The 19,239-nt window shown below is 40.9% G+C and overlaps 5 protein-coding genes across 5 annotated transcripts; 2 read left to right on the top strand and 3 right to left on the bottom strand.

Annotated features, from left to right (window-relative positions):
- Window positions 1–606: 606 nt before the first annotated feature.
- LOC144204677 (solute carrier family 35 member F5-like) lies at window positions 607–7,125 on the bottom strand. Its single transcript, XM_077728787.1, has 15 exons — window positions 6,932–7,125; window positions 6,502–6,646; window positions 5,931–6,080; window positions 5,764–5,826; window positions 4,959–5,043; window positions 4,683–4,876; window positions 4,370–4,451; window positions 4,212–4,299; window positions 3,725–3,789; window positions 3,541–3,645; window positions 3,307–3,466; window positions 3,141–3,231; window positions 2,837–2,991; window positions 2,438–2,530; window positions 607–1,710 (listed from the first exon to the last, which is right to left on the bottom strand). The coding sequence occupies exons 1-14, from the start codon at window positions 7,057–7,059 to the stop codon at window positions 2,449–2,451; spliced, it is 1,593 nt and encodes a 530-aa protein (XP_077584913.1). The 5' UTR covers window positions 7,060–7,125; the 3' UTR covers window positions 607–1,710; window positions 2,438–2,448.
- A 218-nt stretch (window positions 7,126–7,343) lies between these two features.
- Window positions 7,344–14,681, top strand: sympk (symplekin). The gene is made up of 26 exons (XM_077727543.1): window positions 7,344–7,476; window positions 7,700–7,812; window positions 7,895–7,960; window positions 8,078–8,131; window positions 8,201–8,274; window positions 8,358–8,484; window positions 8,578–8,827; window positions 9,057–9,227; window positions 9,306–9,545; window positions 9,907–10,058; window positions 10,130–10,280; window positions 10,365–10,578; window positions 10,643–10,793; window positions 10,901–11,136; window positions 11,244–11,325; window positions 11,388–11,501; window positions 11,585–11,732; window positions 11,804–11,964; window positions 12,147–12,255; window positions 12,342–12,442; window positions 12,513–12,603; window positions 13,015–13,116; window positions 13,208–13,395; window positions 13,514–13,690; window positions 13,777–14,052; window positions 14,244–14,681. The coding sequence occupies exons 2-26, from the start codon at window positions 7,750–7,752 to the stop codon at window positions 14,559–14,561; spliced, it is 3,816 nt and encodes a 1,271-aa protein (XP_077583669.1). The 5' UTR covers window positions 7,344–7,476; window positions 7,700–7,749; the 3' UTR covers window positions 14,562–14,681.
- Window positions 14,682–14,784: 103 nt separating this feature from the next.
- On the top strand, window positions 14,785–16,863 carry LOC144203929 (uncharacterized). Its single transcript, XM_077727545.1, has 10 exons — window positions 14,785–14,906; window positions 14,996–15,211; window positions 15,378–15,467; window positions 15,545–15,624; window positions 15,684–15,799; window positions 15,863–15,960; window positions 16,062–16,130; window positions 16,190–16,248; window positions 16,307–16,439; window positions 16,517–16,863. Exons 2-9 carry the CDS (start codon window positions 15,020–15,022, stop codon window positions 16,425–16,427), a joined length of 825 nt encoding a protein of 274 aa, XP_077583671.1. The 5' UTR covers window positions 14,785–14,906; window positions 14,996–15,019; the 3' UTR covers window positions 16,428–16,439; window positions 16,517–16,863.
- asnsd1 (asparagine synthetase domain containing 1) lies at window positions 16,443–18,593 on the bottom strand. Its single transcript, XM_077727544.1, has 3 exons — window positions 17,262–18,593; window positions 16,996–17,177; window positions 16,443–16,748 (listed from the first exon to the last, which is right to left on the bottom strand). Exons 1-3 carry the CDS (start codon window positions 18,591–18,593, stop codon window positions 16,502–16,504), a joined length of 1,761 nt encoding a protein of 586 aa, XP_077583670.1. The 3' UTR covers window positions 16,443–16,501.
- Window positions 18,505–19,232, bottom strand: asdurf (ASNSD1 upstream open reading frame). Its single transcript, XM_077727546.1, has 4 exons — window positions 19,039–19,232; window positions 18,888–18,941; window positions 18,729–18,804; window positions 18,505–18,654 (listed from the first exon to the last, which is right to left on the bottom strand). Exons 1-4 carry the CDS (start codon window positions 19,111–19,113, stop codon window positions 18,614–18,616), a joined length of 246 nt encoding a protein of 81 aa, XP_077583672.1. The 5' UTR covers window positions 19,114–19,232; the 3' UTR covers window positions 18,505–18,613.
- Between the last annotated feature and the right edge of the window lie 7 nt (window positions 19,233–19,239).

The following is a 19,239-nucleotide window of genomic DNA, read 5'->3' as shown; positions in this document are numbered from 1 at the left end:
GAACTTGGGATGAGTGTTTTGGTCCCTCCCACCAAGGCAGGACGGTTAAACATTAAACAGCATGACAGAGGTTAGCTTTACTTTCTTATCATTAGCACTAATGGGTTTGGCTTAACCACTGATATGGACTGATGTCGTCCATATACGTGCGCTGAAACCAAGAAATATTCAGACTTGAAGTTCACTCAAAGTTCACTTTTTTGGGGGTGAACAAGTCAAAATCCAATGGTCTCAAATACCAGATCCCTAATTGAAAGGATTTGAATTGAGCCCCTAAATTGAGGACTTTTTATAGCGTTAACAACTCAAATTTTGGTTCATATTCAAGATAATATTCAAAATAGATCATTTCATGGTAAAAAATCTTATCTTTTCTTATTTAACTCACTTCTTTGTCTTCTTTTGCCCTGCTTACAGACTTTAGTGGACCTGAGATAGGCTCCAGCACCCCCTGAAACCCTTGAGTGGATACACTAAATGGAAAATGCAGTATGACAAATGTTGGGTTCTATTTGAGGTAAGTTATATATTTGAATATGTTTGATTTTCATTAATTTTTCAAGCTATATTAAAACCATTAGAAAAATGAATGAGAGAAGCCCAAAATTAAAAAGATATTTCTTTAATAGCGTATCGAAGGCAGGAAATAGAATCCTTACAATGAAAAAAAAAAGAAATCCAATAGAAAAAGAAGTGATTGACATTTAAAAGCCACGCGCTATTTTCCAAACAATCAAGACAGTACCTGAGACAGAAAAAAAGCAAACAAACAAACATTTCAATAAGAATTCATAAAGTATTTCCTTAGTTTTATCATACAAATCAAGCAACACGACACCATATTTACGTGGAATAGAAGAACGGACATTTTTTGTTTTTAAAGTGCTGAATCTGTTCATTTACCGAAAACTGGCGACTTTTTCGTTGCTCCAGTTAAAGACGGACACTCCACCATGTTTTTTTTTTCATCTCCTTATTGGGAATCGGACATAAACACACAAAAAAATGATTTGGCTCAAAAGTAGAAGTTATAAATTACAGTGACACAGAAAATATAAAGTGTAGTGGTCAAAAAATACAACAAAAACAGGCTTGGTAGCTTATAATGTGGAAGCAGTTCACGTTAAACCCTCCAAAAAGTTGAAATTATTAAGTCAATTATGAGATAATATTAACACCATTATCAGAAAAAGTGATTTAAATGACTCCATGTCAATTTGACTCCGATAAATGACCCAAAAAGTGTCTTAAAATAAATGTAATGAACTAAAAAGGTAAAATTTCACATTAAAGAGCGCCATTTTTTAACCCAAAAATGAGTCCACGTGACCACCAAGTAACCCGCCATTTTAAATAATAAAAAAGGTCAAGTCCATGACAATATTTCCAAAGTGTTTTTGTCAGTAATCTCCCGGAGAAAAAAAAGGCCATAAAAAGAAAAGGCAAAAAGTGAAAAAGTGCAAAAATTTGTCCCAATGCACGAAGACTTGTGGTGATTTTTGCGGGTGGAATTTCATCGTACCTCTTTGTCCTATCCCGACGATAATAACCATCTGCCATGTCCGGTATCTTGAGTAGTACCTCTCTTTTTTAAACGTTTTTTAGGGGAAAAGGTGAGCATTCAAATGGTAGATAGGCACTGATTGGCTGGATGAATGGATGAATGGATGATTGGATCATTGTCTCTGTCTACTACCAAATGTGGGCCACCTAGAAAAACAACACAAAATCTTTAAAATATGCAGAAGGCGGAGCTTATGTCTATACATTTGTCTTGATTGGAGCTATAGGAGTTTGTTTCTAATTTGTGGAATGTGTGTTTGGTGAAAAAAAATGAAATTACTAAAAAAATAAATTTAAAAAATAGCTAACAGGCTAGTTTATTTCGTGACCGGACGTTTGGTCGCCGGATTTTTGGTCGCTGGTCAAATATACTTAGATATTAAACAGTGCTGAGATATTAAACAGTACTTAGATATTAAACAGTATACTTAGATATTAAACAGTATACTTAGATATGAAACAGTATACTTAGATATTAAACAGTATACTTGGATATTAAACAGTACTTGGATATTAAACAGTACTTCGATATTAAACAGTACTTAGATATTAAACAGTACTTAGATATTAAACTTTGTCTTTCCTTCTAATTTTTGTTTCATCTTTATCCACATTTCAGCCAATGTTAAGGAAAAAGGGACCCCAAAGAACTCCACATTTTTCCAGACTGGAAATATTTGCGCAATGACCAGGTACGTATCTTATCAGAGTTTTCTGTTTGAACAAACACACGGCTTTGGATGAGTGGTGGTGGTGAGTCAAGAAGATGTTTTGCTGTTCGCAATGGTGAGATGGATAGCTTTTGGAAATATTTAGTGATGTGGGAGGAGGATGTTTGCACACTAGTTGGGAAGTGAGAGAGATGAAAACTTACTTGACGGTAAATCACGAGCACAAACTTCCTTGGTTGAGGGAGACAGTGTGCAAAGGGATCAAGCTTTCGCATAGTTCGTTGTCCTCAGGGATCCTAGGGAGGAGAAGCGTGATTAGTCATAAATAATGCCATTTAAAGACTAGTTTTGGCCACGCCCAAATTAAATTTGGCTTGAACATTTAGTTCAGAGTCCATTTTACTTACCATGATTAATATTTCATCACAAATATGAACCAAACATGCAATATCTCATTTTAAAAATGAGTTTTCCTGACTGTTTTGGCTTATCAAACACATCCAAGGTTAAAATAAAACAAAAATCGTTAATTTGCGATAATTGAGGGATTACTGTAATGGAATCCGAGATAAATTGTAGTCAGGATTAAAAAGTGAGCTCACCTATGAATGCGATGTCTTCTAAAAACGAAGGCGTACAGTCTCCTCAAGCCCACCATGACCGGGTCCCAGTTATTGTAGTGACATAACAGCGTGGCAATAAAGAAGGAGAGGAAAACTGGGATGGCCCCTGCGAAAAACAGCCAGGAGAAGCGTACCTGAACAAAAACCAGAAAACAAGCTAAGTCCACATCCTTATCATTTGTTAGTACATTTTTCTAAGAGGACCAAGAAATATCTTGAACCTAAAAGCACACAACGCTCCCTTAAAACCATTCCAATTGCCCCAAGGGACTCAAAAACTGACCTTCTGTAAGAAAATATCAGCTAAAATGGATAGCGGTATGGTGAGGCTGAGGGCTAGGGTCCCAACCAGTGAAGATGTGAGGAAGCATCCCCTGAGAAGGCAAATTCAAGTCTTGTTCAAAATTCTAAAAGCCCATATTTGTATTGGCATTGGCGCATTCCCCCACCATAGCCAAAGGAACTCGGAGAGAACGGTCCCAATGAGGCCATTGATGAGGATGTAGGTCCACACTAGCTGGCTTGGAAGCTCAAAGGCCTCGAATCCTGTGTAGTGAAGAAGGAGGAAGCCTGGCCATAGCAGAAGAAGGTTGAAGAGACCTACAAACCCTGAAAAACACAAAAAAAACAAAAGTCTCAGACCTAGACTCGAATGGGTCGCCTTTGAATGACGAGGACCTTACCGAAGAACATGGGAATGTCCAGCTTATCCTCCCGATCCACCCTTCTTTTGATCATCACAATGTAGATGGCGTATAAAATGGCACCGGCCAGTGACCACAAGGAACCTGGACAAATGACGAAGAGGAGGACGTTGGAGAGGTTTCTACGTCTTCTTGTTCCGCTATTTCGGATCTTGGCGCTTACCGATGGTGGCTTTCTCGTCTGGCCGGTCCATGGCGGAGAGGCTGACCAGGGCAACTCCTCCCATACTGTAATTGGTAAGCCATACGTGCATTTCTGTTTTTATTCATTGTAGTAATTGTAGTCATTCATAAAAATGACGTCATTATTTTAAAGAATTTGGTCAGCTTGACTTGAGGACTCCAAAATATTATCTAACCTTTTATTTGAACATATTTAACATATCCTAAAAAGCCCTTTCTTCATTTTTGGGTTATCTTGAAGACAAAAACATTTTCAATTTGGCCCTTTTATCCCAAAATGTAATGGCGTCTCTATTACAAAATAAAATAGGATAACCCTTTCATTCTTTCTGGAATTATACATACACACAAAACTAAAACCAGGGCAAAAATTATGATTAATATATACATAATTGACACCTATGGGTGAAAGTAATTTTTAAATGTATTTTTTTTTTTTTGGTTTTTCAGTTTTTGACACAACTTACCTCAAAGCCACTGCTAACAACTTGGACAAGGTGAAGCGGTCGCTGCTGTTGCTGGGGAAAATAGCCGCCAAGATGAGGGTGAACAGGCCTGTTCGGAAAAGACAATTTAAGCAAGTGCGCCAAAAAAAAACAGCAATCTTGGCTAACTGGTGAGTCACCTGACGTGGATGACAAAATGTTGACAATGGCCACTTGTGTGTCGGAAAGTGCTTCCTGATAGGACAGGTTGGCCAGGAACCACTGCTCAAAAAAAGTCTTTGTTAATAAGGGATGGCACATATTAATAATCAGATTTATTTATATGATGACACATTTGCTAATTGCTATTTGGTGGAACAACACATTCACCTCTAGAGCCAGCCTTTGTTGATATGTTGCATTTTTTTGTAGAAAATTTTGCAGTGGGGGAGGAGCTATGTAATGGAATATTTTGTAAATTAAGGAATATGTTGTTAAAAATGAGGGGCTTACCACAAAACAGAAGAAGAAGCTGATTTTGGCCACGTCGGTGATGGTTAGTTTCCCCACCGTACGTAACATGGCCTCGTGGTCTTTGGCGGCCGGGTAAGACATGCGAGACAGTTTGGCCTCCAAGGCTTGCGTGGAGGGCAGTTGCCGAACCTCCATGATGTTGCTAAAACGTACTCGATGCTTTTTGGAAGCTGCTAAACACAAATGTTGGGAAAATAGGGGGGTGGATTGGAATCCACGAGTGGGAGGATGGAAAATACCGAGATGTACACTCACGGGAATGGCAGTCTGCGTCCATTAAACAGTTGGAGAGGTCGCTGGGTACCTCCTGAAATTTGACTGGGACATATAGTGGTTCACTCTGTGTGGTAAAAGAGACATGATGGGTTAAAATGGGACATTTTATAGCATGAAATGTGATAAAAATGGACAGCGCGAGTGACCTGATTGATGACATTTTCGTATTATCAGTCAAATTTTTTGGAGCATTTAATTTAGAGGTAAGAGAATAGAAATTAATTAAAATGTTTAAGCGATGGCATTTTTGAGCTAATAAGTCTGCTTTCTCCATTTTTTTGTAGGTTCCATTTTTTCCCCAATGATTGATGACATTTTCATACAACCAGTCACATTTTTGGATCATTTAATTGAAAGGTAAGAGAATAGAAAGGATTTTTTTAAAGGAATTACATGTTTGAGCTAATACCGTATTTCCTCGACTATAAAGCGCACCCTCAATGAATGACACATTTTAATTTTTGATTATAAGGCGCGTCTATTTTGTAGAAAATTTCAGACTTTTAAGTGCGCCTTATAGTCCGGAAAATACGGTAAGTCTGCATCCTTCATTTCCAATAGGTTCCAATTTTTTTTCTCCAATTACAAGACATTGAAAGAGAGAAAAATCAGATCAGGATGACCTATTTTTTTCCACATAGCAAACAATGTAGCCCTAAAAAAAGGAGACACATTCCACATTCTCATTCCAGTGAACCTGGAAACGCCGCTATTTAAATGGTTCACGTGAGTCGCAGAATGGAAAACGTGGACGAAGACAAACTGAATTTAATGGGATAATTACCAAGCAGTTGTTCATAGCCGTGTCGCTGGCGCAGGGTGCAAAGTAGGCTTCCGCGTCGCTGAACTGTGGACAGACAATGAAAAAATATGTAGTTTTCGGGCATATCAGGGCACGTTTACGTCATTTTGAAATTTATTCGGATTTCCCTGGAAGTTCAGAGTACTTACGCGCGAAGGGTGTCGGCGTTTAAGCGAACCGGTACACTGTTGCCTCCATGGCCGCCACAACAGAAAGCCCAGCAGGTAGAGCACAAACATGGATGTTTTGGTAAAGGTGCTAAAAAAGGGCTTGTTGTATTCCTGTCTCCTGAAAATATACTGGAATGGGAAATGGAATTAAAACAGGTTCATAAATTTCCAAATAAATTGCGACAAGTTTGTGTAAATTTGATATTTTTGTCAAAATTAAAATGGGTAAAATTTCAGTCCACTTGGCCATGACTCTGGTTATTGGAAAATATTCACTTAAAAATAATAATAATTAAAATGGGTAAAAATTCAGTCTCCTTGGCAATGGCTCTAGTTATTGGAAAATATTCACTTAAAAAAATAAAATAACAAATGCTAATCAATAGAGAACATTTTCACCTATTAAAACCTAGATAACATAAATAATTGAATCACTTTTAATGACTTTGTTATAACAAATAAGTAAGTGTCAAATGTAATGGATTGCATGATGATTTATTGTTTCCTCTTTATTTTGAAATCAGGCTTCCGTAGGCAAGGTGCTGCTTACTGATGTGAGCTCAGAAGAGGCCACCCAGATGACGTCCACAAGTAAGAGTATGATCACCCCCAGGGCCATCCGCCTTCGCTGGGCTGCAACCGAGGTACCCGGTGAGCCCACCCGGTTCATGATAAACATACACTCCATCGCCACACTATGTAGACAACATAAAAAAAAAATGGATCAGTATGAGAAAAAAGCATGACAGATACGACATTTCCCCCCCCCCAATTTGGCTTTTGAGTTCACTGCAAATCGTGTCATTGACAGAAAACAACAGATCCGTGCAATTATTGCATGAAAAACATCATCTGACAGCAGATCAGCAGAGTAGACATGTTGTAAATAAGGAAAAGAGAGTCGACGGTTAAACATACAGCTGTTGATAGCTGCTATTATATATGCAAGGGGAAAAAAGCTTAAATCTAATGTCACTCACGATCGACGACGCCTTTTCCTTTTTAGACACAATTGGAAAGCCAAAAAAGGTTTCACCCAAAAATATTTTGGAAATTTATGTGCTCCTCCGCTTGCTTGGTTAAAACTTATGTTTTGAGGTTTTTGCATTCCTTCCTGGGGTGATTATCGCCGCCATTTTTTTATGAGTTTGTCCGCTAACCAACAGCTGCACAAGAAGGCTTCCGGGAGGAGCTTTCAAAATAATAGAAAGTTAATATAGCGAAAAGGAAACTGCTCAACTTAAAAAATACATTATTGCGGCGTTTCAATATCATACTCAGAACCCATAACTGTATTTATTAATTTGACATTTTTATGGGTTTTAAACCACTATGTTGTTCGATTATGAATGTAATCCTAAACTCGAGTAATAACAACAGGCGGAAATGTATTACGAAGTGTCTCCGATAGGGGCAGTGCAGCTGCAGGCTGTTAAGGTTTAATACATGAAGAAGAACCACCGCCGCACTCAAGCTCTGGCGGCTTTATTTACGAATAGCACAAGATCTGTTCTTTTGATTTCAGGTATTTCATGTTAAATTTGTCGTTTGTATGCGTTGCGTATAGAAATCGTGTTATTTAGGGATCCTTGATGTCACACTTTTGACTAACTTTATCTTGAGATCTGCTATGTTCTTAGCATGTCGGTGGCTAGCACATTAGCAGCAAATAAGAATTTACCTTCTATGTCACTTGCTACTTGAGATCGGATTCGGATCTGACATTGGATCTATGTCAATATTTTCAGAATCAATGATATGATCATGTTATACCCCGAATAAAAGAGAAAAAGGCAACATGGCGCTCTCCGTCAAAGACGGAGAGGCAACCCATGTCATAGACATGACCACCAGCGAAAAGGTATGTACTACATATCTTAATCTATCCAAAATATTACTAAAATGTAACTTGGACATATAGTGAAGAATATTTCTGCTTTTAGGTGGTGGATCTTTTAAATCAAGCTGCCTTGATTCCCACAGATGAGAAGCTAGCAGTACTCAAACAAGTATGCACTCTCTTCAACATTGAATTAAATTATTATTATTTTCAAATCAAAATATTCTTCTTTCATTGTCTCTTCTCCAAGTTTATTGATTTAAAGTATCGGAATTTACTTTAACAGGTGCAGGAGCTCATCATCAACAAAAATCCATCTCTCCTTGACAATTTTATAGACGTAAGGACACATTAGTGTGCTTTAGATGGCCAATTTATAATCATCTTTTTTTTATTCCTCACTGTGTAGGAAATGATCGCCTTTCAGACCGACAAATCCATCGAAGTGAGAAAGTTTGTCATTGGCTTTATCGAGGAAGCATGGTGGGTGCTTTTATTCTAATCCAATGGCAGCAAAACAAACCATTGCTGAGTTAAGACACTTATTTTATTTTTTATCTCTCCAGTAAACGAGACAACGAGTTGCTCCTCAGGTTAATCGCAAACTTGAACATGCTCCTCAAAGATGAAAGTGTCAATGTGGTGAAGAAAGCTATCCTCACGCTCACCCAAATACACAAAATTGCTCTTCAGGTCATTTTATGAGAAATCCTCCAAGTCAAAACCACCTTGCCAAAAAGAATTTCTAAGCTAACCCTATTTTATCTGCTACCTTCTCCACTCCAGTGGTTAGTCAGAGCCAAAAGCGTATCTGACATGCAAGAGGCCTGCTGGGAGATGGTGACTCAAATGAAAGGTGACGTCCTCTCACTTCTGGACTCGGAAAACGACGGCGTGCGGACCCACGCCATCAAATTCACCGAGTCGCTCATCGTCACCTTGTCGCCCCGTGTGGCCGACTCGGACGTTCCCAAAAGGCAGGAGAGCGACATCACCTTGGACAAAGTACCTCAAGACCACGCGTACATCCGCTACGGTATGAGTAACGCCGTATAATAATGGATCTATTGCAAGGGTGGGCAAACTTTTTGGGCCCGGGGGCCACATTGACTTTTTAAAAAAAATGACAGATGGGTGGGGTCAGCACAAGATAAAATAACATATAAAAAAGTGCATCCGTTAACAGTATATATGAAACATGAACAGAAAAAAATGAATAAAGTACTGACTACCCACAGACCCAAGATTGACATTTTGCTCTACAGGTGTTCTCTGCGATGAGGGAAAGTTGGCGCTGGACAAGCTGCTCAAGTTTATGGTCCATCCTGCCATTTCCAGCATTAACCTGACCACCGCGCTAGGATCGTTAGCAACCTTAGCCCGTCAGAGGCCTATGTTTATGTCTAAGGTGGTACAGGCTTATGAGACTTTACATGGTGAGTAAACAAATCATAGTTACCATACAAATATCTAAAAAATAATAATAATAAACAGCATATTTCCTCTTTATTTAGCCAATCTTCCACCCACCCTGGCTAAGTCGCAAGTGAGCAGCGTGCGAAAGAATCTGAAACTTCACCTGGTGGCGGTTCTCAAGCATCCATGCAGTCTGGAGTTCCAGGGCCAGATCAGCACTTTGCTGCTGGATTTGGGTATGCCCCAGAATGAAATAACACGATCCACACCGGCCGTCAGAGAGCAGCGCAAGAGGCCGCGGCATGACCAGTACACGGAAGGGAAGAAGGTCAAAATGGGTGAGCTGGTTTGACACTTTTGTAAAATGCAACCCGTTTCCTTGTACTCACTGGTTAAGCCAGACATGGGCAAACTGGGTAAAAATGTTTTACAGCCCCTCTATCTTTTTTTAAATGACATTTTAATATTTCCTAATACATTCCTTTACTTTGTACTTTATACTTTAATGATAAGTAATGGGTATGTTAATACTTTAGTCCTTTTTTCCCTTTATGTTTCATATGTACTATTAACGGATGCACTTTTTTATATGTATCCTATCTTCCCCTGACCCGCCCATCTGTCACATTTTTAAAGTCAATATGGCCCCCGGGCCCAAAAGTTTACCCACCCCTGGGTTAAGCTAACTTTTATTTTCAGAGCCAGTGCTGATGGAAGACGACGAGGACAAGGAAGAGCCGGCCCCTCTTTCGGCCCCCAAGCAAGCTCCGGTTCCGGCGACGCAGTCGGCCATTGACCTCACCGCCGACTTCTTGCGCCCACTGCTCAACGCTGACAACGTGGCTAATCTGGTAAGAGCACCTAACATGACCTGACCAGGTTTTTAGTCCATGTAATAAACCTGATAATGCTGATTCTCCAGGTGCTGATCAGCATGGTGTATCTACCCGACACCATGCCGGCCTCCTTCCAGGCCACGTATACACCCGTGGAGTCTGCAGGCACTGATGCCCAGATTAAACATTTAGCCAGACTCATGGCTACGCAGATGACCGCGGCTGGCATCGGTCCAGGTTGGTCCCAGCCGGGGGAAAATGGGGCGTTTCAGTGCCTTGAAATGCGTCAAATTTTGTTTTTTTTGGGGGTACCGCCGATAGGATTAGAGGAGTGCAAAGCGAGAGAGAACGACATGGGTAACGCGGACCCCGACGATGATGGAACGGGTTCTAAGGACCAGCTCATTAAGCGCAAAGTCCCACTGATGTTGGGCCAGGCTATCTCGGTGTTGGGTCACCCCGAAAAAGAAAAGCCTCTTACTACGGGCGTCGTCAAGAGGCTTCCCGATCCCATCATTCCATCCATGCAGAACAAGTGAGTTGCCATGACGATAACCAAAAACCTAGCATCCCTCCTTATTTTGTCTTTGTGGAAATAGAGTGGCGGGTTCCACCGGGAGGAAGAAAGTCTTCAAGCTGTCAGATGTGGTCCAGCCTTTATCGGAGACGCAGATCGAGCAGTTGACCTCCAAGACTGTCAAACGCATCCTCCATTCGGAAAAGACCATCACTCAGAGTGGCTTGTCCCATGTAAGCTTATACATACACATAGTTGCACATATGTTGGTTGGTCTTAACATTCAGCCATTTGTTAAATATTATAATGCTTTCCTAATAAATGTCATGTGTTTTGCTAGGTCCGAACTAAGCTCCTCTCCAAGCTAGTAACACAGTTTGAGGGCATCATGAAGGAAGACGTACTGCATTTTATCTTGGAAGACATCCGCACCAGGAGCGAGCTGGCCTTTTCGCTCCTCTATCAAGAGTACAACACTTACCTTAGCCAGCTTCCTACGGGCCTGCTGGATAGCTATGACCAATGTCTGTACACGCTTTTGTCTGGACTGCAGGAGAAGCCTGAGCAGAAAGATGGGTGAGGACCCAACTAACAGACTCTAGCTCATTCCAAATGTTGCATTGTTGCATGAAATTGACTCCACGGATTGACTCTTTCCGGTAATTCTTTCTGTTTTCTGGTAGACTCTTCACCAAACTGGTCCTTGAAGCTCCCATCATCACAGAGTCGGCCTTAGAAGTCATCCGACGTTACTGTGAAGATGAGGTATGTCAACAAGATAAACAGACAGAAGACCATCTATTGACTTTCTGTCAATGTTATTGCAGTCTCGTGTGTATTTGGGCATGTCCACGTTGAAGGAGCTCATCATTAAAAGGCCTTCAAGGCAATTCCAGTACCTTCACGTGCTCCTTGATCTCAGCTCTCATGAAAAGGAGAAGGTGAGGACCAAACTATTCCAATTTCACTTGATTCATCATCTTTTTTTGCTCAAATTGAGCACTTTTAAAATCTTTTTTTTTAGGTGAGATCGACGGCCTTGGCTTTTCTGAAGCGAATGTACGACAAAGACCATCTCCGCGACTACATTGAGAAGTTTGCTTTGAACTACATGCAACTTCTGGTCCACCCCAACCCCCCGTCTCTGCTTTTTGGTGCTGATAAAGATACAGGTTTGAACCCGGCCGCCATTTTAAGCCTCAGTCCTTGTCTAAACTCCCTGGTTGTGGTTTTGTGGGGACAGAGGTGGCGTCCCCTTGGACTGAAGAGACTGTGCGCCAGTGCCTGTTCCTCTACCTGTCTTTGCTGCCCTTGAACCACAAGTTGGTGCACGAGTTGGCGTCTGTCTACACGGAGGCCATTGCGGACATCAAGCGTGGCGTGCTTCGAGCCATCGAGCTACCGGTGAGTTACCAATTTGCAATAAGTTAGCCATAAAGAGCCAAAATTCTAAACTTGTCAGAAGCAGCATAAAAAAATCCAAATCTGCCAAATTGGTTTAATTTTTTTTTTTACTCGCATACTTGATCTTCTGGGCAGTTTGACAATGGTAATAACTGATGTTTTAACATATGTCCTTATTAAAGATTCGTGGAATGGGCATGGCGTCTCCTGAGCTTTTGCTTCTGGTTGAAAACTGCCCAAAAGGGGCGGAGACTCTTGTGACCCGCTGCCTGCACATTTTGACAGATAAAGGTAACGCTGAGCTAAAAAAAATGGAGTATTACTAGTACATGTTTTATTCGAAATGATGACATCATATCCACCCTCCACTTACACAGTGCCTCCATCTCCGGAGCTGGTGGAACGGGTACGAGATCTTTACCATAAACGGGTACCGGATGTTCGCTTCCTCATCCCAGTCATCAACGGGCTAGAAAAGGTAATTTGTCTTGGTAATTTTAGGTTAAAAATGAAAAACTAACTTTTGTTTTTTTGTCTTGATGTGAAAGGCGGAGGTCATCCAAGCTCTCCCAAAGCTGATCAAACTCAACCCCATTGTGGTCAAGGAGGTTTTTAATCGACTCTTGGGAACACAGCACAGTAAGTCGTTTAACCAGGAGGTTGGATGCAAGGTATATAGATATTAAACAGTACTTAGATATTAAACAGTACTTGGATATTAAACCGTACTTAGATATTAAACAGTATACTTAGATATTAAACAGTATACTTAGATATTAAACAGTATACTTAGATATTAAACAGTATACTTAGATATTAAACAGTATACTTAGATATTAAACAGTATACTTTGATATTAAACAGTATACTTGGATATTAAACAGTATACTTAGATATTAAACTCTCTCTCATGAATATAATTTTGAGAGCTGGTTTCAACTCTCTGTCACCATTTGACCGGCGACCAAATGTCCGTGGTGTGAGATCATTTCATGCAAAATACTTTTAGTATGCTATGACTGTTCTTTGACGACACGTGTGGTTCTTCAGGTGAAGGAAGTTCATCGGTGTCCCCGCTGACCCCAGGAGATCTGCTCATAGCTTTGCACCACATTGACTCCAACAAATGTGACATGAAATCCATCATCAAAGGTGACCTAACTACACAGATGCTCAAATCCATGACAGAAAATGTCTCTTAAATGGATCATTGATATGTTTTAACCAAGTGTGTTATCTTCAGCGACCAACTTGTGCTTTGGCGAGAAGAACGTGTACACATCTGAGGTTCTCGCCGTGGTGATGCAGCAGCTGATGGAGCTCCACCCCCTCCCCATGCTCCTCATGAGGACCGTCATCCAGTCGCTCACCATGTACCCACGACTCTGTGCCTTCGTTATGAACATCCTATCCAGGCTCATCATCAAGCAGGTGAACAAGCCATGGCAATATTTTCATCAGAAGCTACATATTACATTTTCTGGGTTTGTGTTCATTATCCTTATGGTACCCAAAAAATGATTTTTATTTGTATTCCCCCTCCCACAAGGTATGGAAATACCCTAAAGTGTGGGAAGGCTTCGTCAAATGCTGTCAAAGGACCAAACCTCAGTCGTACAGCGTCCTACTACAGCTGCCTCACGCTCAATTATCCAGCGTTTTTGAACGTTGCCCCGAGATGAGGGAGCCCCTGCTGCACCACGTTCGATCTTTCACATTACACCAGGCAAGATTTAGCCTAAAATACATCTTAAGAAGTCCTTAGTATACCAAACAGCTGTCTTTTGTTTTGTTTTTTTTTGCGTGAAACAGCAAGCTCACATCCCACAATCCATCATGACGGTCCTGGAAGCCACTAAAAAAGCAGAACCCAAACCGGTGGAGCCCATGGTGAAGGAGATCCCTCAAATTGAGAAGGTTCCTGTCATGGTGGAGGAAGAACCACAACCACAACCAAAAACGCAAGTGTTGGAGCGAGAACCGGATACTGTCATGGTTAGTGAGAATAAGGAAGAAGAGGAGGAGCCTATGGAGCAGGAACAAGTAGATCAAGGGAGACCACAGAAGGTAGTCAACACCCCCTCGGAGGTAAATACAGTTTTGAAAGAAAATGAAATGATGTTATGTTTTGCATTAGTTTTGCCTAATGACCCAAAAGTATAGGAAAATAGAAAAAGGTATATTTCATCATTTGTATGCAACTTGACATTTTTTTTACTGTAATTCTGTTACAAGTGGACCTATGATGACATTTTAACCTTATTTTTAATATCTTAAAGGGGGAGTTGGCAAGAGCTGACGCAACACCAACACCTGAACCCGAGGCCGAACCTGAATCGCAGGCCGAACCAGAAGCCGAACTTAAAATTATGACGGCGTCTCAAGCAGATCTTGAACCTGAAACTCAAGTTGAAACTGTTGTCAAACTTGATCAGGAACCAAATGGTAAAACGGATGCCGATTTGGAACCCGAAGCATCCGAGGAACCAATGGAGACATCTGTAGTGGAGCCTTCGCAAACACAAGTGGTGCTTAAAAAGGATAAGGATGAAAACGTGGCTCAGGACGTTGAGAGGAGCTGTGAAGAAGCGCAGTAAAAAAGCACTAAAAAAATAGACAAAAACTTTCACTGGGTTGTTCCCTCTTTTTTTCTACTTAAAGAAAATATGTGTAGGTTGCTATGTAGTAAATAAATCACCTCAAACACATTGCAGAAATGTCACATCTGCTTCATTTTCCAAAGTAACTTTTTTTTAATGAAACAATGTTGTTATTGCAGTGAAACATTGTGTTTTTTAATGATAACCATGCTAAGAAATGCATCATATTTATATTTCTAGTCCTAATCCTCTACCCTAAGGTTGAAAATATTCCAATTGTTCCTGAACGTCACAACACCACGTGACATTCACCCCGGAAAAATAGCAGTCAAGCGCTAACCAGTAAGTATAAGTTTATTGTCTTTAAAACTGTGACTTTAACGGATTTTTAATCAATATGAAATAATGAATATTGCTCTAATTTCTTGTAGTTGTCGCCCTCCTTTTGAGCATCGATGAAGGCGGTGATCCTTGCCGCAGGCTATGGAACCAGGCTCCAGCGGGACGTCGCCGCTGACCGTAGCCGGCGCTTCGCTCACCTGGCCGGCGTCGCCAAACCGCTTCTGCCGGTAGGGAACCGCGCTCTCCTCAGCCACTGGGTCCGAGCACTGACTACCTCGAATGCGGTGGATGGAATCTATGTCGTGGTGAGTACTTTGTTAGATGAATAGGCATTTTATAAGGTTTAGTTAAATGGACTTTGCTCACTTTTTTGACCTTGTTTTGTATGGCCATCCATATGAGATAGAATGTCATATCCATTTGAGAAACTGGTGCTAAAATGATGACAAATTTGATATTGTTTTTCCCTAGACCAATGCTGTTTACCTGTCCGCCTTCGAAGAATGGGCTGCAAACTTCCCAAATGTCAGCATTGTTTGTGACCAAACCAGAAGCAACGATGTACGTAATAACGTTATAATTTTTCAAAAAGCTGTGCATCTTAAATTTCAATGTTTTTTATTTTATTTTATTTCTAGGATCGCCTTGGTGCAGTGGCCTGTCTTCAACTGGCTGTGAGCCACTTTCAGATTGAAGACCATGTCTTTGTTATTGGAGGGTAAGTTTCTTAATTAAATTAAAAAGTAAAAATGTTAACCAGTAAAATTTTGGAAATAGTGATACTCTCTTCAAAGAAGATTTCAGCCTGGTTCAGCTCAAGTCCAGGTTTTTTGAGCTTCAAGAAGAATGTGAGGACAACAGTGTGCTTCTGTCCTACCAGTGCAGAGACGATGGTGAAGAACTAGTTTCTTAGATAGCTTTTTTTTATTGACTTTATTGCATTCCTTATTTTGCAGAAACCCACAAATATGGAATAGTAGAAGTTGATGCTAAACTTCAAGCCACACATATGAAGGAAAAACCGCTTCCCTCCGACACCAAGTCAAGAAGGGCGGTAAGTAAAGCCTGAAATTGTTTTTTAATGCACTTTTAAAAGATTTAAAAGAAAGTATAAAAGATTTAAAACTAAATTTGTTGGGTTATCCTCCTTCCCAGTGTCCTTGTTTCTACGTGTTGTCCAAGAAAAGTCTGCCCCTATTGGCTAACTTTCTCCACGAGAAAAAGGTAAATGCTAATCATTCAGTCATGATTTTTCATTTAAATTAATATTTCCACCATGGCAGGATGCTCCTATGCCGGAAAAAGATGCCCCGGGAAACTTTTTGTCTTGGCTTATTCCAAGGTAAAACAACATGTTCTGTCATGGCATTCTTTCAGATAATACAACATATTTATTACAGAAAACCGGTTTATGTATACGAGATTGGTGGACGTTTCGATGTTGGGAACTTGCAGTCTTACATGGAGTGTGACGAGTATTTTAAAGAGAGACTTCAAGACCTGAACTCCTATATGGTGTAAAGAAACCACAAGGTATGTCATTTTTAATTTTATTGAATAATCTCATTCAAAGACAATGACATGGATTTTTTCTCCTACACGCCAATTAGCCTCCCACAGCGATCCGATGCCTTCTCACGGCCATTCTCCATCTTGGCGATCCGCGACCCAAACTGCATGGCCCTCTTGGGCAAGACAGCAGATGGGCCAAGACCCAGTTGACGGGCGGCCAGCCTGAGCAGCAGTTTCTCTCCGACACCCCGTGGGAGCGTCAGATCAGCCTTCTCTCCCATTGGCAGAGTGTTCAGGTAGTTCACCACGCTCTCATCCAAGTAGGGGAACCTGAAGAAAACATCCATTCCATTTTTGCACCTTAATATGACTAAAAAAGTGAAATACAACTGAACTGTACTGCTAGAATGAGACTGAGCCAGTTAAATAAAAGTCAATAATTTCAGCTTCCACTAGTGAATATCTAAAGTAAGAGACCTTTGTTTGGCATTTCTTGGCAATTCAATTCTTGACAAAATCCTGAAATACTGAACTTCCAAAGTAACTAAAAAGCACAGAATTGACTTAAACGTCCCACCTGGCCTCTTTCCCGTGGTCTGCAATGGTGCGGTCATCCCTGCCCAAGTTCCTAGAAGAGATCCTGCCAATCTCCATGGCTATTTCTTGGACCAGTCCTTCATGTCCAGATGTCTTGAACCTCACTCTGTGTCTTGCATAGCCTGCTAGCTGTTCATCTGCTCCAATTCCAGTCAGAATAACCTGAAAACAGAGTAAAAATGACCCATTTAAAGGTAAATTATTCACCTAAGGAACTTCATGCATTGGCAGGTAGCAACTCCATACCTTAGCTGAAGACGTGAAACTGCTTGGGTTGTGATCTTGGACTAGGAAACCTTTACCCCTGGCCGCGAACCACACAGCACACCCGATACTGTCGTCCAATACCGTGTCCAACGGGTGTAGTAAGTGACTGATGCGTTCACGCCGCATTTGCTGGAGCTCCTCTCGTGTAACGTCCACTTCCACAAAGTTCCACTGCCTCTCCGGAGCTAAGACTTGTAGTTCCTTAAGTCCAGACCGGCCAGTTATTCTGTCTGGCACATCAAATTTACTGCAAGTTTCAGCTTCAGATTTACTCTGACTAGGTTTTTGACTTTTGGTTGTCTCTTGGCGTTGAAAAGCCACATTGAGAAGGTCTATTGATTGACAGCTAGGAACGTGCCTGTTAGCTAAAACTGCCAGAATCATAGAATCAATACCACCTGAGAAGAGTATAGCCACACTGGAATGATTCTTATCCAGTAGTTCATCAGGCGAAGTCTGAACCCGTCTCCTGACAGCCTCACTGAGGACCTCGATGAGACCTTTCACTGCTTTGTCCTTTTTAATTTTGTCCAAAAGCTCCCCCAGATCACCCCCAAATGGTGGATTTGATTGGGGCTCATACAGTATTGTATTCAGAGGACAAATAGGAGATCTGAGCAGATCTGTAGGCTTTTTCAGTATGACACAGCTACCCAGGACTATTTCCTGGGTAGTCTCCATGGTGGTGGCGATATCTCGGACCTGAAACCAGGGATAAAGTTCTATTGTAGGTGATCCAGATTGTACAAATGACTTAAGGTCAATCCTGTACACACCAATGGCTGGGACCTCCTTCCACGGACTTGAACCCAAGTCAGACTGACCACAGCTTCCAACAGAGCTAAGTGTCAAGGCCTTCCGTTCTTGGTCATATTTCCACAGTAAACTTCTCCTTCCAAAGTAATCTCTACCAAACCAAAGGCAGTCCTGGTTCTTTTGGTAATACACAAAACCCCAAGGACCTCTTATGGCGGACAGGACAGACAAAATATCAGTCTGATCGCTACAATTAAACAAATGTCTCAGGACAACTGAAGTATCATTCTCAGTAGGGGGGACTTCTAAACCTCCAAAGACCTCCCCGTTCCAGAGTAGGAGGTTTCCAGCATGGTCTTGGAGGGGCTGTGGGGTGAGGAGACCTCTCATGTGGAGGACATGGGCTGAGAAATAACATTGGTATGACGGATTGGAGCCTGAGACGGTTAAATCTACACTAGAATCAGGTCCTCTCCTTTTCAAATTATCACATACTACGTCGTCCTTTGTTAAGGGACCAGACTCTGGACAAACGATACAAAAGATGCCACACATGGTTGTCGGAGTGGTCAGTTTTACAGGCTTTGTAGTTCCTTAGTCAGGGTGTCAACCTTCTCTGTTGGACAAGAAATATATACTTGAGACCTATTTGAGAATTGAGGATATGATTGGAGGTTGAAAAAATCTTACTTTTGCAGGAACTCAAGGTTTGTCCTTTATCGGCCAGGAATAAAACGTTGCTGTTCCTCTGTTGGACGTACACTTTCTAAAAGGAGACATGTTTTTAATCAGATTAATACAAATATGCTATAGATTATACATAAATGACTTAGATCCAGGAAGACTCACCCTGTCCTTCTTCAAATTTGATAGTTCGTCAACTGCCACTTTTTGCTCCGTGATCTAAATGATAATATATAATATATTCAATAATTAATAATCAGATTTGCAATTAATTCAGTTTTATTCTTTGTCAATAGTAGTCATTTATTTACAATACCTGTTTGTTGAGCTCTGCTTTACGTTCAGCAAGTTTGGTGTCTATGTCCTGGACATTGTTCTCTTTTGAAGACATAGTTGATCAAGATTAAATCAAATTAGACACATTAAAGAACGAAAAAGAAGAGAAGCAACTCTTTTTCGTGTCATAAACAGTGCAAGTCAAAATGTACCAGCATGCATTTCGGCTCCAAGACAGAAG

This window comes from Stigmatopora nigra, chromosome 11 (assembly GCF_051989575.1).
Source record: "Stigmatopora nigra isolate UIUO_SnigA chromosome 11, RoL_Snig_1.1, whole genome shotgun sequence".
Classification (NCBI taxonomy): domain Eukaryota; kingdom Metazoa; phylum Chordata; class Actinopteri; order Syngnathiformes; family Syngnathidae; genus Stigmatopora; species Stigmatopora nigra.
This window is presented reverse-complemented; position numbering and strand designations above follow the sequence as displayed.

Coding starts and splice junctions, on each gene's coding strand:
- LOC144203929 (XM_077727545.1), top strand. CDS start 15,020: ATGAAGGCGGTGATCCTTGCCGCAGGCTATGGAACCAGGCTCCAGCGG. Junction 15,625..15,683: donor CATGTCTTTGTTATTGGAGG/GTAAGTTTCTTA, acceptor TTTTGGAAATAG/TGATACTCTCTTCAAAGAAG. Junction 16,249..16,306: donor TTGTCTTGGCTTATTCCAAG/GTAAAACAACAT, acceptor TATTTATTACAG/AAAACCGGTTTATGTATACG.
- sympk (XM_077727543.1), top strand. CDS start 7,750: ATGGCGCTCTCCGTCAAAGACGGAGAGGCAACCCATGTCATAGACATG. Junction 8,132..8,200: donor TCCTTGACAATTTTATAGAC/GTAAGGACACAT, acceptor CTCACTGTGTAG/GAAATGATCGCCTTTCAGAC. Junction 8,485..8,577: donor TACACAAAATTGCTCTTCAG/GTCATTTTATGA, acceptor TCTCCACTCCAG/TGGTTAGTCAGAGCCAAAAG.
- asdurf (XM_077727546.1), bottom strand. CDS start 19,113: ATGTCTTCAAAAGAGAACAATGTCCAGGACATAGACACCAAACTTGCT. Junction 18,942..19,038: donor AAGCAGAGCTCAACAAACAG/GTATTGTAAATA, acceptor ATTATCATTTAG/ATCACGGAGCAAAAAGTGGC. Junction 18,655..18,728: donor AACCTTGAGTTCCTGCAAAA/GTAAGATTTTTT, acceptor CTTGTCCAACAG/AGAAGGTTGACACCCTGACT.
- LOC144204677 (XM_077728787.1), bottom strand. CDS start 7,059: ATGCAAAAACCTCAAAACATAAGTTTTAACCAAGCAAGCGGAGGAGCA. Junction 4,452..4,682: donor GCTTCTTCTTCTGTTTTGTG/GTAAGCCCCTCA, acceptor TTTTTTGAGCAG/TGGTTCCTGGCCAACCTGTC. Junction 2,992..3,140: donor CTGATATTTTCTTACAGAAG/GTCAGTTTTTGA, acceptor GTTTTTGTTCAG/GTACGCTTCTCCTGGCTGTT.
- asnsd1 (XM_077727544.1), bottom strand. CDS start 18,593: ATGTGTGGCATCTTTTGTATCGTTTGTCCAGAGTCTGGTCCCTTAACA. Junction 17,178..17,261: donor GTTTCACGTCTTCAGCTAAG/GTATGGAGTTGC, acceptor CTCTGTTTTCAG/GTTATTCTGACTGGAATTGG. Junction 16,749..16,995: donor GACCACGGGAAAGAGGCCAG/GTGGGACGTTTA, acceptor TGTTTTCTTCAG/GTTCCCCTACTTGGATGAGA.